Here is a 14188-nt window from a genome sequence, read left to right as displayed (position 1 = left end):
ATGCTATCGTGAGGTGATCTCGCTGTGTTCTATGCTTTTACTTGCCTCATTTGTGAGCGCTCCGCGTTTTATTTGCTATGAATGTGCAGTAGAAGATACCCGGATTACTGATTCTCATTCTGCTGGAAGCTGGCGTGAAGGTGGGCGTGAAGGTGGACTTGATGGATGGTTAGCTCGATGTCCTGCCAAGCCTGTCGTGTGCATCGGATGTAAAAGTGAACAATGCATACGAACACTTTATCCACTCCTGATCACATCTATTCCAGTGCGTACGATACAGATGCAGATGACTAGGGGTACAACATGAGTTCGGGCAGTAATACAAATCCAATCGTGAAGACAAACGAGATATTCTATGCAAATTTCAATAGCCGCCTTCACCGGGAGCGCGACTCTTTCTATCAGTTTCATACAGTCCATAGATACTGTAGGTCGGACTTCTATAATCGGCAAAGTCATCCGGATTCGTGTGCGCCAGGGCCATTTGTGCCAAGGAAGGCATCGGTGGAGGGGACGGTACGCGCGGAGGCTTATCATCGGTCCTCTTCCTGCTCCTGTTCCGCGTTAGGGTAGATTCACCAGTGCCTGCGATGGTACGCGTTGAAGGCAACGATGCCATGCTGGAGAACTCGGCCAACATCAAGTTTCCAAGTCGCGCACTTGCTTCTGTGCTCGGGCTGAGTAGCTGACTTTGCGGACGCGTGTTACGTTTGTTACGGCGGTCTCCAGCCAGCGTGATAGAGTCGTCAGGGTATAGGGTAGGCTGGGGTGATAGAGGAGGTGGACTTGCTAAGCCGAGGGCAGACGTCAAAGCCTTAGTGTCCCGCTCTCTGGTGGCTTCCGTCTTCAACGCAGGAGACAAGGGCGGCAAGACATATTGCGAGTCATCGAAAGGATTCGACTGAGCGGCAGCAAAGGCCGCGACTGTGGAAGATGCACGCAAGACTGAACCAGGAGCATAAGGAGCTTTCACCCGTGCGCGACCCTGGAGAGAACTTGACTTCCTGTGGACCACGCCCGGCGACGGGTTCCGAGATGATGCTTGAACACCATCGTAGGCATCCGCCGGGACGCTTGCATTGACATTCTCGTGAAGACTATAACGCACACTTCGCCTACTCCTGGACATACGCCGGTTCGAAGCTTTCGATGCATTGCGTTGCAGAAGAGGAGTACCGTCTGCTGTGAACGGTGACGCGCTTCCAATAGCCAGGCCGATTGCAGATGTGTCGAGAGTAGACTGAGGTGACCCAGGATAGATAGACGCGGAAACGGCGGAAACCCGCTTCGCGGCCCGACCCAAGGTTTGCTGTACAGGCGGAGGGAGTGTGGTGTCAGCACGGGAGAGTCGGTGACTAACAGCAGTAGTCGAATGTTTTTCCTCGTAACAGGATGAAAGTTGCTGAGCCTCTTCAACAAGCCTGCGAGTGCTACCATTGCTTGCATGTTCATTGATAGCATGAATCACCTGAGATTTCTCCAGAGACGGATGTGGATATTGCGTCCAAGTCCACAAGCCATTGCTACCTGGCCTCCCGGAGATCCTCTCTTTGCCTCCGAAAAGCGACTCTTCATCGCCATCTGTGGCTCGATCGGCGAACGGGTCTTGCAGGATTGGGCGAGATGGCGTGGGATAACTCCATCTCCGACGTTTCCTGAACATCCTACAGAGAACGAAGACAAGAAGAAGCAAGAAAGCCGAGCCAATGCCAATGAGCACAATGATTACCGCCGAAAGTTGTCGGGCAGGGTGCGTCTGCGTCTGCGGCCCCTGAGAGTCTAACGCAGCCGAAGCTGCGTTATCGTTGTGAGATGGTGCTAGCGAGTACGGCGTTGATGCCACTGAGGTAATGAGCGCGGGCGGGGGAGTGAGCGATGGGAGGGGAGAGAAGCCAGGCGTATGAGTTGCTGAAGCAATCGCAGGAGGAACACCAGTGTACACGGTGAGTGTGCCAGGCAGAGAAGTCGTGAGAGACAGTCCAGTGTCAGGTATAGGATCAGGTACCGCGTTCACATCCACGTCGGTGTTGATCTTAGTCAAAGACGCGTGAGTCGTTTCTGCATCCTTAGCCTTTGATGTGGCGCTTTTAACGTGTTTTGTGCTGCTGGGACGCTCATCCGTATCCAGCTGTTCCTCTAAATTATAAGAAAGAGACTCGTTCGTCGGTTTCTCCTTCGGCGTGTTCGATTCGCGACGCGAGACCTTGTGCGACATGGCGGAAATGAGCGTCAATGGAACGAGCGAATGAAGAGAGACGACAGCCTGTAGACGGAAATGTTTGGCCAGCACCGTACCAGCAGTGCTGGAGAGGCGTGCTGAAGTTATAGATGAAGATTGCACGATCGACAAGAATTCAACCTCGCAAGTACAAACCGGTCAGGTGACTGTACACGCGAGAGTGGCCTTGACAGGTTCGACGCAGACCAACGCGTTGCAGTCACTCGTTGCGACCTTGGGCGACCATTTCCCGAGCTCCCGTTGCTTTTCCTCTTCAACAACCGAATCTACGTTTCTTGCTTATACTTGTGAGTGTGTAGCATCGAACGGATCGCCCGCTCGTTCTGCAATCACACTAACCTTGACCGAATAGCCAGCCTACTCTCGGAAGGAGTGTCGGATTGTGCTCTTGACTGCATCATTTATTTTTCCTTGGATAACCAAAATACTCCAGAATGCGACCAGCAGATGAATCCAGGTGACTGGATGGCTCATGACATCTCAGTTTGGTAACATTGCTGATAATCATCCGAAGGAGTGACGAATCTCAAGCTAGCCAACTAATGAAAGCAATATTGCCACAGCGAACTTCAAGCTCGAAGAGATCGCGTCGAACGGATCTCGTTACCGCTGTGATCAACAACGGTATGCCAGCGCCACAAGCCTTGACAAGTCCGACGAGGAAATCTACCCCTTCGCAACAACAAGTGCTTGGGCACGCTGGGACACAGCCAGAGTCAGAGTCTCAAGGAAATGAGCAGTTGGATTCCACAGGTTCACAGAAGGAGAACAGTCCAGGATCGATGGACAGTGACAAATCCGGCCCGCCTTCAAATGCGGCGCCTCCGAAACGCACGAAGAATACTTCAAAAGCGAAGGTGGCAGATCAGAGTCCTGCTGATGTGAGACTGTGTCATCCTACTCAATGTTTGAGAAGGCTAAATGCAGGCTTCCAGCACATGTCAACGAAAGCCGTCGTGCCATGGGCTTCCATGAACCCACCTATTGCTGCAATCGTCAGAACAAAGGAAATGAATCCCTGTGACCCTCCTGTGCCATCATCTAAGATGATACCATACTATGGTGGCAGTGTCTCGCGCCCAGCGATCGTCCCTGCGAGAAGCACGGCTCGTGCACCGAGGAAACGATCGCCGTCCCCTGCATCGCAAGATTCTTTCGCAGGCCCGCTTCCTGCCGAGGACCAAGAGAAATTATATCTACAGCATACGAAGGCCTTCAATGTACCTCTGTCGGAGCTGGGGCAGTTGAGCCACAGCACGCATAGTAGATCCGTGGCCGAACAGTCGGCGACAACCCGTACTCAGGAGGTGAATGCCGCAACGAAGCAACGAGTCACGCTCTCAAGTCCTCCTAGTTCTCCATCACATGTCGCCCGCATTCTTGTAGCCGCGACGCCCGAAAATTCGTCCGATGACTCACAGGAAATCTATGTGCAAAGTGGCCGGTCATTTCCCTCACATTCTCAGGCTGTCAACTCGTACCGTCGAGGTGATGGGTCTCAATCGTCCGATGAATTCACTGCAGGCCAAGGCCAAGAAATTGGCGGGTCGTATGGCCATCATGACGATGGAAGACCGTTAGGTTCGATTCATGCAGTTCCAGCCGCGACATCGTCATCTTTTCCGGATGATGGATCTACTGAACTTACCTCCTCTTACGAGACTCCAACACATAAGGCCATCGTCGATATGGGCCTCTTCGAGCTGTCCCCAGAGTTCATGGAACCCACGCAACCATATGAGCCAGAGCCTACTCAGCTCGACGAACCGGTGGAAATAGTAGGACAAGCGGCGCCAACGGTTGTGCAGCCTGTTCTAGCGAACGCAGGTGGGCAACAGTTTCCAGCCGCAGTACCCTCAGAAGGTACCACAACGGAGCGGACAGTGGTCAGCAAGTTGTGGAACATGCTATCAGAAAAGAAGAAGAACGAGTACTTGAGCAAGGGAATCCGTCCACATGCTGCGCCTTCCGTGCAGCCTATGGTACAGGGGACGATAGCAGCAGATACCGCTGAACTACAGCAGCAGCAGGCACAGCTGTCGAACGCTACCGCCGTGAACGGGTCTGCGCCAACAGTTGCTGCTGGGCTTGCAGCTCTCCGTTCGCCAACTCCTGTCAACAGGCTACAGGTCAATGATGAAATCGATACAGTCCCTGATTCGGAGCCATCGAGATTGAAGCAGAATGTATCTTCCTCTGCGACCACCGGTCTTGTCCCTGCTATGATCGCAGCGAAGTCGACAGATGCAGACGAAGTGACGAGGACTTTAGATAAGATGCACGGGCGTTCCGACAGGGAGACTGTTCCGCCCTCAGTCGAGACCGGAAGGTGCCAACAAAGTGATTCAGACGAAGAAGAGGAATTGCCACTGGCTGTTGTGATGCGGAATCGGGAAGTCCATAGTGTACCCCTATCGCGAACATCCCGCACAGTCACAAGGACACGTAGCACAAGCGACACTCCTAAGGCAAAGCGACGTCAGGTTGTGCCTCCTGCACCTGGGGAAGCTCTGGCCGTCGTTCGCGAAGCAACTATACCGGTGATTAGAGACGACGAACTCTCGCGTCATGGTTCGCGTGAGCCGAAGACCGTAAAACCCTCCAGGAATCTGCGAGGCAATGCAGTCCTCAGAACGCCTCAACAATCCATCTTCGAAGAGAGGGTCATGAACGATCGCACTCCAGTCGGCAAACGCAAAGCGAAGTCCGATGTCTCCTTTACCCATCTACCAGCCTTCGCGGCGAAGACGACGGACTCAGCCGTGGATGAATCATCCGAGGCGGAGACAACGACAAGCAAGGGTCCGCCGACCACAATCATGGATGATCAAGAATCGCGCACGGATCTCGCTGACGATGATCGTATGGACGTTGCCTCAGGCAGTTCTATGGTTGGCACAGTCACTCGCAATCTCAAGCGAAAGCGCGCAGCCTCTACGGCGACTAGGAAATCGTCTTCGAGGGGTTTAACCAAGGCGATAAGATCATCAACAACTCCTGTACTTCATGCAAGCAAGAAGATTCGGGCGATGCCTTCCACCAGGAGAAAGACGGATGAAACACCTACACGATTGTTCGCACTCTGGAAGGCCGACGGGCTTTATTATCCTGGTACTGCCGTCAGCCATGACAAGGATAAACCTGCTCGTTACGTGGTTCGTTTCGATGACGGGGACCAGGCTCAAGTGGAAATATCTCACATGCGCCTCTGCGATCTTCGCGTCGGGGATCAAGTATTACTAGCTCCATATAACGTCAACGGAACAGTGGTTGATGTGAGGCGTGCGGAGGCTGAGAGTATGATTACGGTCGACGTAGGCGATGCCGCGGGCGCGTGCAGAATCGAGACTAATATCAAGAATCTACGGATTGCGTCCAGAACAATTTTTAGAGCATGGAATGAACGTATCCTGACTGCTTCCAACGTAAAAGTCGGACCATCGACCAAGACGCCGAAGAACGCTCCGCCTGGCAGTGGCGAGTCGTATGAGGAGCCGAGTCAACCGCTGGCAAAGATCGGACTCGTCATGACCACCAGTCCTGGAAACAAAGGGAGCAAGATTGGTGGAGGTACTGCGGGTCAGAAAGGGAACGAGATTTGGAGCAAGGCGAAAGTCGTGAAGACGATCCGGAATCTCGGTGGCACGGTCATCGAAAATTGGCCGGATCTCTTCTCGATGAATGGTGAACATGATGTGGATAACAAAAGATGGGTCATCAAGCGTTCAGACGTTCGCTGCCTCCAGCATAACCAGCTTGACCATGTCTTCCTCCTCTCGGATGATGCCAGTGCCACGCCAAAATTTTTGATCGCTCTTGCACTTGGTATCCCCTGCCTGCATTTTGACTGGTTAAAACATGTCAAAGACAGGTTCACTCTTCACGTAAGGCACACTCTACCTTGTTGTGCCTGCCATACTGATAATATGTGCTCAGGGTGGTGACCTTGGATGGTCAAGGTTCCTTCTTCCGGCCGGTATTTGCAGCTATCCGGCTGGTGAGGGCAAAATGTATCATGCGCTGGTGTCTCAGACTGTCGATCTTTGTTGGGGAGACAGTCCGGATTACATGGAGCATATCATGTATAATCCTGTGGCATCGAAGCTACTTGAGGACAAGTCCGTTCTGTGCATTGGGGACCACTTCGTTCCTCTGCCGGTCGAGGTAAGACATCGGTCCTTTACTCTGTTTGAACACGAGCTTACCAGTCGTGACAGAAGGAGAATGATGATAATGAATTCCACAGAATGGTCCCTCGCATCATCCTGTCCATGGGCGCATCTCGAGTAGAGTCGGTTCACGACGTCGGGTTCGCGTCGCAACGCTTGACAGAGTTCCATTACGTGGTGGTCAACGATCATCGCGATGTCCAGGGGCTTCCAAAAGAAATCAAATGCGTCGACTGGGGTTGGATGAAGAACTGTCTGATCGCAGGAAGGTTGTTGCCTTACCCGGATTACTGGAAGGAAAATTGACTGGTGGTAAATTCTAATGGATGGCACAAGACACGCGTTTATTTCGTTCCAGTAGCTCGATGCATGGCTTGTTTGAATTGCTGTGATCTCTCGCTTTCTCATCTCATGCATATTGCGGATCTTTTTGATTTGTTAGACATTTATATCTTGTTTTACGCTCTGTATATCATGATGTTTTGTACCAGTTCTCTTTGATTGTATTACTGCTATTCAATGCTATGCTGTACATGTCTCGTCAAATAACAAGAGGACTAGAGCTGAGCGCCTAAACCCTCCAAAAAGGGAAGTTCCGTCGGCGACCTATTTGTGGCGCGAGCACGAACACTCCCAACCGCCATCAAACAAGAGCTCTAGAGACGAACTCAACAGAACATCGCGAGAACGCAGGACGTGACAAGATGAGTGTCGATAGCGAGTACGAAGTTGGTTAGTCTCTCAACGTTCGCGATGTCGCGGTAGTCTCTAACGCGGCCTCCAGAAAGTGTTCATCGTGCCAAAGTACAGAAGGATGGGCGACGGAAAACATGGGTAAGTCTTCACCCCAAGATGTACAGCACTCACTGATGTCTCTACGCAGCTGTACGACGTCAAGGTTAGTGGTTGCTCCACGTTATGGGTCTGAGAACGCGTTGGTGAAAGTGACATTGCCTCGCAGTGGAAAAACTACGACTTGAAGGACAACACGTAGGTCTCCTTCTGTTACTCGTGTCGTTGGCTCATGGCAGCCATTAACGACATCACTGCACCTCGCTGACGAGCCGATTCTAGGTGGGAGCCACCAGAGTCGTTCGCTGGAGGATCAGAACATTTCATCGAACATTTTTGGGGTCGTGTTGACCCTGGCGGAAGGGATTGGAGAGATCTGGGCAAGTTCAAAGTGGGCGAGGAATTCTTTCCCCAGGGACCCCCGCGTAAGCTTTGTGTGAACGCGCATATGCTTCCTCGCTAACGATGGTCTACATTAGGAGGGAAACGAAAGGCCAACAAACAGAAACCTCTGATTTTGGAGGCTCCACGCCGCTCTGAGCGTTCTGCAAAAAACTCAGAAACGGAAGTCAAATCGCTCGTTAGCGAGGAAGGCAACCAGGCGCGCAAGCGTCGAGCAGCAGATGCACCAGCCGGAGAAAGGCCAGGTGGTGCCAAGCGTCAGCGACGTGACGAGTCGAAGGCCGCACCCGATGAAACTGTGTCAACCAACTCTCACAAAGGCAGCCATAAGCGTCGAGCCCCCGCCTTTTCAAAATTGGAGCCTCAGCCTTTTGGTTCTATTGCCGACTCAACGGACTCTGGATGTAGTTCGGCTGAAGTGACATCGGAAAAGCCCCGTCGTCAACCCGGGACACGACGAAAGCCTTCCCAGAGTGAGTCTAACTATACCTGGCGAGAAGCTGCCCGACCTTATATCACTCTGCCAGGGGTGGTCAGGGACCCCTCACCTACAGCCGGTAATATAGCTAGAGAGGAAGCTGTGGCGGACGCGCCCAGCTCTCTTCCGGCCGGACCGTCTTTGCGAGAAGAGAAGTCCGATGAGACTATCCATCAAGACGTGCCAATGTTCGGCGACCCGGTTTTGTTGAACGTGCAGGAGAACTGTCCTTCCGCTGAAGAGAGCATCCCTGCTCAGCGTGCGCGTGCAGCTAACCCCAAAGTGAAACGGTTCGAAGATCCACTCAGGAGAGTAGCCGAGACTTCTGAGAGTGTAAGTCAAGTAAAGGCGAGAATCATGAGGCGCAGCGAAGCGAACGGAATTACCGTCGAGCCGGTCGCTGGCCCTTCCAGCAGCCCTCGGAGAAATAGGGCCCGTGAGGCTCGAGTGGCCCAACGGCAATCTGATAGTGCTCACTCTTCTCCTTCTCGAGCATCCAAGACTGAATCCGGGCGTCCCTCGCGACACGTCGTCACGGGCAGCAGCTCGCTCCTCACGTTCAAGAATGGCTCCCTTACTACTGTCAAGGGCAAATCGAAGCCGTCTCGTACAATTGTTGACCTTGATGAAGAAGCTGAAGAGCTCTCACTCGGTGACGGCTCTTTTCTGCAGATCGTGGAAAGGACAGCACATATTGAAACGGCGGGCCGAGCGGACGAGTCGCCAATAGTACCGACTGGCGCAGAACTGTTGGAATTGGCGGGGATGGACGCGGAGGCGACGGCTCTGCCGGACTTTGAGGATGATGCAGATGCGATTGGCGAGCCCGATTCGGACGCACAGTCGGTCGGGGTCCCGTCTACCAGGTATGTCTTACAATTCTAAGTGTAGGTCTGCCTAGCCTAAGTGATAATGCAGCGCGAGATCAGTCAACCCCTTGGCGGATGATACGATGTCCATCGTCGAACCGTCTGTGGCAAAGGCTGACGTTGTTGTTGAGGACATTGCACTTCATCATGATGCAGCGGCTGCAATGGGTACTGAATCTCTCAGCAAGGAGCCAGAGTCGGCGGTGGAAGGCGCTGCTGTAGAGCGCATGCTCACGGACGACGCGCTTGCGGTTCAGGAGGAGCCGGAGGCTGATGCAATGCAGGTGGATGACGAGGAACAGGTGGCGGGCAATGATGCAGCTGAGGAGTCAAAGTCAGCGAATGCAAAATCTACTGAAGGTGTTTCGAGTGCATTTTTCTCCGCATGGAAAATGACCATTTTTGGTCCACTGTGAGTGTCTTAAAGGACGCGTGAATCACGCGTAAGCTGAAGAGCTATCTTTTCCCCCGCTTGTAGAGGCCTTGGAAGAGAACGCCCTGTTGTTCCCCAGAGTGGAGAGGAAGCCAACTCGTGCGTTAACTTTGAGTCATTGTGGCGCCAGTATTTGACGCTTCCGGCAGGGCGGAGGAGGCTCGCTCAGAGCTATTTCTCAATCTTGACTCCGACGTTTCCGTGCCACTGTTACTCAAGGATATCCACTCCGAGAAGTCTGACGCTTCGTTCAGCAAGCCCATGGCACCCGGCAAATTCTACAAAAGCGAGCACGCTCTTGCTCTGTTAGACGCTCTGCGTGCTGCAGACTTCTCTGCCAGGCTCGAAATAGACCCAGCTGCAAGTGACGCGCAGAAAGAGCACTTTGAGCGGTTCTGCTCGCGCTTGCGTGCGGGCGAATTGGTCAGTTCTGCAAGCACTCGTTCATTGATTGGCTCGTTAATGATCTCCCACAGTTTGTTGAGATGGCAGGCAAAGCGTTGCTTGCAATGTGTTCGTCTAATAACCAGCCCCTTGCTGAAAATCTGCAGATTCCCGCGGATCTTCGTGAAATTGGCACTGGCGTGCTGGTGGCAGAGGTTGCCATTGCCAACTACTCCGCCTACGCTACTGCGGTCGAACACGCAGATGGTGTTCGCTGGTGTGCTTGAGTTCGTTTACGCAGTGCATGTCGTATACAGCCATCGATTTCCTAGTACCTGCATGCTTTTCAAATTTGTAACTCATACCCGTGTCGCGACGTAATGAACGCTTTGTACCTAGACAATCAATACATTGCCAACGTTGACTGGAAGCTGGTGCTGCCAGCGCTGCAGCGTACAGACTGGGGTGATGGTGATGCTGAGTTACTGGTGTAATATACAATTTGAATATCCAAACGCCATGTAAGCTAATGAGTAGTACATATCCTAAACAATGCAAGAGGAGAGAGAATGAAGTGATGACGTTGAAAGCGGGCCTGGTTCATGTTACTGTATCGAGGAGTGCTTGTAAATCGAAAGGAGGTGCGATCTGGACAAACCAAGGAAGGCGTTATTTTCATCCGCTACACGTGAACCACTGACGAGCTTACCTCCGCAGAATCGTTCTCGAGGCCGCTCGTCTTGACCGGCAGGGATGCTGTCTTCGTGGTACCAGCTGTGTTCGGATGTGTTTGCGCGCTGGCGGGTAGCGAGAGCGATACGCCGCTGGGCCATGCAGAGCGCGGAGGGAGTTTGTATTTCAACTCGTGCAGCATCGACCAGATGACTGATGTCTGGCGTGCAACGAGATCAAGCTTGGACACTATGGGCTGATGGTACCTGTCTTTAACAGCAGTCCATCAATCTACCGAACATGACAGATTGCACGAAAAGCCCGCACAGAGAATGGCGCTATCGATCTGATCAGCAATTGCCTCCCTCCGCGGCTGGCTCAAGTACTCCGAGGACGGGCTGTTCTCGGGTACAGAATACGCGAGGAGTACGCCAACCTGGCCGAGCTCCTTCAAGTACTCGACGCGGTCCTGCGCGCCCGGGAGGCGGTTCGCCTCGCTGTAGAGGTTCTGCGCGCGGTGGAGCAGCGCAGCGTTGGCTTGCTCGGACTCGTCGCGCTCCGGGCAGAGCACGGGGCTCGCAGGTGAGATCGCAGTGCCGGGTGGGTAGTACGGGAGTGGGACGGTGCGGTTAGCCTCGATGAAGGCGTGAATGTGGAGGTTGAGCATGAGATGAAGGGGATCAACGGACGTAGAGGGAATGTAGGTGAGTGTGTCGGAGGAGGTGGTGCATGCAGCGGGCTCAGAAATTTCGGCAAGGACAGAGGGGAAGGACTTAATGAGGAGGGCGATCGCCTCGTCTACCTGACCCGATAGTAGTCCCGTTCGGATTTCTGGAACGCTCGGGGTGTGGGTGAAAGGACTATGTTGATGAGCAGACTATACATACCTTTGCGACGCTCGCCAAGCGCGAGTCGCTCCTCCAGCATGTGCAGTAGGCCATCGCTGCTTTCTGCTTCTGCGGATGACAAGATTTCATCTCCGTCTGCATCCAAGTGCTTCGTAGTGGTGTCCTTTACTAAAGCGCGAGCAGTATTGGAATATGAATTGTGGCACAGGTAGTCGAGTACGAGGAGGCGCTGCAACAGCGACGGTAAGAGTGTGAGCGGGCCATAACGTATGTGAGATAGCGCATACGAGATCATCTGGTGTTGGAGCAAAGACCCCGGCGCCGCTTTGGGCTGGTGATAGCATACTCGCCGCCATGGATGTTTCTGTGAGGTCAGGACTTATGTGGATTGTAGTGAGATGCAAGGTGTTCTGACGGCCGGGTATACTAGCAGGCAAGTTGTAGGCGCGCGTCACGCGAGCTTATCCCGCCGCTATGCTGTGCTGTGCTGTGGCTGTTCAATCGCACCAACTAATGTTGATGGTCGACAAGCCGTGTCGTACGAGTAAAGGCTGTAATGAAACCAGGCAGAGTGCGGGAGCGATGCAGGGAACAATCATAGCACGCGACTGAAATGCAGGCGCGTCCCCGGGCGGAACACAAGTTGACAGTACCGCTCATCCCGACTCGCTATCCTTTCGCATACACATCATCTCCCGCTGCCCACGTTACCGACTTTTTATGCGCCCGCGACGATGTTTGGCCCTGCAACCCTCAGCGACCTCCTCGGATACGCCTCCATGGGCAGCTGGCTTGGGGCACAATTCCCGTGAGCGTGGTGATTGCATGTTATGCACATTCAGCTCATAATTAGACTTTCTATCTAGCCAGATTATTGAGAACGTTCGCAGACAGTCAGCGGATGGACTGGCTCTGCCGTTCTTGTTGAACTGGGCAATGGGTGAGTGGGCCAGATACGCTCAGTACAATGTCTTATGTTCAAGTCTGCACGAAGGGGATGCCACCAACCTCATCGGATGCATCCTAACCCATCAGCTACCATTCCAAGTGCGTGGCCTCCAACGCTTGAAGCTCTCATAAATGACTGCATATACACATTCTCCAGACATGGCTAGCAGCGTATTTCTGCTTTGTCGATTTAACCCTCCTCCTCCAATTTTTCTACTATAGCTTGACGTCCAAGATCAAGCCATCATCGTATCTTGCTGGACGCTCACGCACTGCATCCGCCGCCACACGTCGCATGTCCATCGAACGAGAGGCCACGCACTATCGCGCCCTATCGAATGTGGCCGCAAACGTTGCCGCAGCAGCAGCTCTCGCCGCTGAGCAAGAAGAGCATGCTCGACGGAATCTTCAAAGTCTCGAACGTGTCCCATATACCGCTGTCGAGCCTCCAGTGCACGAAGAAGACCATGATGATGTCTCCGAGGAGGCGCTTGCTCGCCTCGCTGACAGCTTCCACTCCGAAGGTGGGCGCTCCGGGAGGCAGAAGAAGGTCTCCTGGAGCCAGGAGCGACGCGCAGGCAGCCTCGGCAGGAGCCATCAGCAGACGATATCACCGCCCCGCAGGATGCATGCATCGCTGCACTTGACAAGGCCACCTCAGGAAGTCGACCCGGCGCTGACACGGGGACGCTCGCTATCACGAGACGTGCCACCAGACGAGGAGGAGACGGATTGGGCATCTCGCCGACGCAGCTCGCGTGCGAGCCGAAAGGGCGCGAGCATGGTGTTCTTGGGCGTGTGGGCCCTGTTTGGTATCAGTACGCTTGCCAATGGCGGACAGCGGAATGCTGTTCAGAGCAACACGTTGCGAATAGGACGCGTGCTGGAGAGGCGGAATGTGACGATGTCCGACCTCGCAGGTGCAGTCCCCATGGCCCTTGCAGGCACCTTGGGTGGGGACAATGATGTAGATGCTGTTCATGCTTTCGTACTCTCCGCTGAAGATGCGGACTACGATGCAACGAAACAACCTGACCACTCGACGGAATTTATTATTGGGCGGATATCAGCCTGGATATGTACTACACTCTACCTCACTTCACGGCTACCGCAAATTTGGAAGAACGTGAGTGCCTACCTTATCACATTAGACCAAGGATTCTGAATAACATGTCTACAGTATGCCCGGAAATCTGTAGAGGTATGTTAACAGCCGATCAGTTTCTTGCTGCACCGTACTCATTCGCTTGCGATGAAGGGCCTCTCCATGTATTTATTCATCTTTGCATTCTTGGGAAATCTTTTCTACGTTTCCTCCATCCTCACTTCGCCCAAGCTCCGACTCCCTGAAGCTGAAGCAACCACCTTCATCAAGGAGAGCATACCGTAAGTTCATGCCCATTTGATCAGGTAGTTTACCCTGACGATCCGCCCAGATACCTAATGGGCAGTGGGGGCACGCTCGTTTTCGACGTGGCAATCGTGACGCAATCGTTCTTGTACCGTCCGAAGGGACATGCCCGTGGACGCCGAGCTTCGCGCTCAATGCCTGAAGAGGAGGAGGCGTTGTTGAGTGCCGGAGCGACTGGTGCAGAAGATATGGGCACACCGTCTCGAAGGCGTACAGGTGCAACTGCTGACTCAGAGTTGCGTGGCAGTTAGCTCTGCTGTGTAAGGAATAATCCTGGACATGTACAGTAGCCTAGAATCATCTAGCATGTGCACCGTCCAGTTGATGAGTAATTTACGTAGTCTATACCATCTCCCTTCGAGCAGATTCGCGCTGCAACAGCTGGCTATGTCTAATCTACGTGAAGACGGGGACAAATAGTCGTTTCTCCCAAGTATGTCTATTCCATATGAGGGAATAGTGCGGAGATGATCACGTGCCTCTTTTTTCTCCTGCTTCTGGTTGGCTTCTGGCCACCGCGCATGTCCCTAGCGCTTAACCATC

The 14188-nt window shown here is 53.3% G+C and overlaps 6 protein-coding genes across 6 annotated transcripts; 4 read left to right on the top strand and 2 right to left on the bottom strand.

Annotated features, from left to right (window-relative positions):
- Positions 1 to 244: 244 nt before the first annotated feature.
- Positions 245 to 2314, bottom strand: LAESUDRAFT_741804 (uncharacterized protein). Its single transcript, XM_040911159.1, has one exon. It carries the CDS (start codon positions 2213 to 2215, stop codon positions 365 to 367), a length of 1851 nt encoding a protein of 616 aa, XP_040767269.1. The 5' UTR covers positions 2216 to 2314; the 3' UTR covers positions 245 to 364.
- Positions 2315 to 2412: 98 nt separating this feature from the next.
- Positions 2413 to 3790, top strand: LAESUDRAFT_509050 (uncharacterized protein). Its single transcript, XM_040902731.1, has 5 exons — positions 2413 to 2526; positions 2592 to 2696; positions 2754 to 3120; positions 3175 to 3546; positions 3594 to 3790. The coding sequence occupies exons 2-5, from the start codon at positions 2674 to 2676 to the stop codon at positions 3651 to 3653; spliced, it is 822 nt and encodes a 273-aa protein (XP_040767268.1). The 5' UTR covers positions 2413 to 2526; positions 2592 to 2673; the 3' UTR covers positions 3654 to 3790.
- Positions 3791 to 5127: 1337 nt separating this feature from the next.
- On the top strand, positions 5128 to 6714 carry LAESUDRAFT_646420 (uncharacterized protein; the record flags this gene model as incomplete). Its single annotated transcript, XM_040903983.1, has 3 exons — positions 5128 to 6099; positions 6176 to 6403; positions 6457 to 6714. 3 exons carry the CDS (start codon positions 5128 to 5130, stop codon positions 6712 to 6714), a joined length of 1458 nt encoding a protein of 485 aa, XP_040767267.1.
- A 313-nt stretch (positions 6715 to 7027) lies between these two features.
- On the top strand, positions 7028 to 10053 carry LAESUDRAFT_810534 (uncharacterized protein; the record flags this gene model as incomplete). Its single annotated transcript, XM_040914233.1, has 11 exons — positions 7028 to 7140; positions 7193 to 7242; positions 7292 to 7306; positions 7370 to 7398; positions 7483 to 7625; positions 7680 to 8075; positions 8130 to 8946; positions 8999 to 9361; positions 9428 to 9481; positions 9532 to 9805; positions 9859 to 10053. Exons 1-11 carry the CDS (start codon positions 7113 to 7115, stop codon positions 10051 to 10053), a joined length of 2364 nt encoding a protein of 787 aa, XP_040767266.1. The 5' UTR covers positions 7028 to 7112.
- A 304-nt stretch (positions 10054 to 10357) lies between these two features.
- On the bottom strand, positions 10358 to 11810 carry LAESUDRAFT_741803 (uncharacterized protein). Its single transcript, XM_040911158.1, has 5 exons — positions 11574 to 11810; positions 11326 to 11515; positions 10766 to 11269; positions 10476 to 10708; positions 10358 to 10414 (listed from the first exon to the last, which is right to left on the bottom strand). The coding sequence occupies exons 1-5, from the start codon at positions 11640 to 11642 to the stop codon at positions 10367 to 10369; spliced, it is 1044 nt and encodes a 347-aa protein (XP_040767265.1). The 5' UTR covers positions 11643 to 11810; the 3' UTR covers positions 10358 to 10366.
- Positions 11811 to 12020: 210 nt separating this feature from the next.
- On the top strand, positions 12021 to 13896 carry LAESUDRAFT_646353 (uncharacterized protein; the record flags this gene model as incomplete). Its single annotated transcript, XM_040903975.1, has 7 exons — positions 12021 to 12094; positions 12153 to 12226; positions 12281 to 12333; positions 12392 to 13360; positions 13415 to 13435; positions 13493 to 13620; positions 13671 to 13896. 7 exons carry the CDS (start codon positions 12021 to 12023, stop codon positions 13894 to 13896), a joined length of 1545 nt encoding a protein of 514 aa, XP_040767264.1.
- Between the last annotated feature and the right edge of the window lie 292 nt (positions 13897 to 14188).

Source organism: Laetiporus sulphureus (assembly GCF_001632365.1).
Source record: "Laetiporus sulphureus 93-53 unplaced genomic scaffold LAESUscaffold_7, whole genome shotgun sequence".
Taxonomy (NCBI): domain Eukaryota; kingdom Fungi; phylum Basidiomycota; class Agaricomycetes; order Polyporales; family Laetiporaceae; genus Laetiporus; species Laetiporus sulphureus.
The sequence above is the reverse complement of the archived record's forward strand: the minus strand, read 5'-3'. Positions and strand labels throughout refer to the sequence as shown.

Excerpts from the sequence above, each read along its gene's own strand:
- LAESUDRAFT_741804 (XM_040911159.1), bottom strand. The coding sequence starts at position 2,215 with ATGTCGCACAAGGTCTCGCGTCGCGAATCGAACACGCCGAAGGAGAAA.
- LAESUDRAFT_509050 (XM_040902731.1), top strand. The coding sequence starts at position 2,674 with ATGCGACCAGCAGATGAATCCAG. Across the intron at positions 2,697-2,753 it reads CGACCAGCAGATGAATCCAG|GAGTGACGAATCTCAAGCTA; the intron begins GTGACTGGATGG and ends AATCATCCGAAG. Across the intron at positions 3,547-3,593 it reads CGACAACCCGTACTCAGGAG|TTCTCCATCACATGTCGCCC; the intron begins GTGAATGCCGCA and ends AAGTCCTCCTAG.
- LAESUDRAFT_741803 (XM_040911158.1), bottom strand. The coding sequence starts at position 11,642 with ATGGCGGCGAGTATGCTATCACCAGCCCAAAGCGGCGCCGGGGTCTTT. Across the intron at positions 11,516-11,573 it reads CTCCAACACCAGATGATCTC|CGCCTCCTCGTACTCGACTA; the intron begins GTATGCGCTATC and ends TCGCTGTTGCAG. Across the intron at positions 10,709-10,765 it reads GATCGATAGCGCCATTCTCT|ACAGGTACCATCAGCCCATA; the intron begins GTGCGGGCTTTT and ends CTGCTGTTAAAG.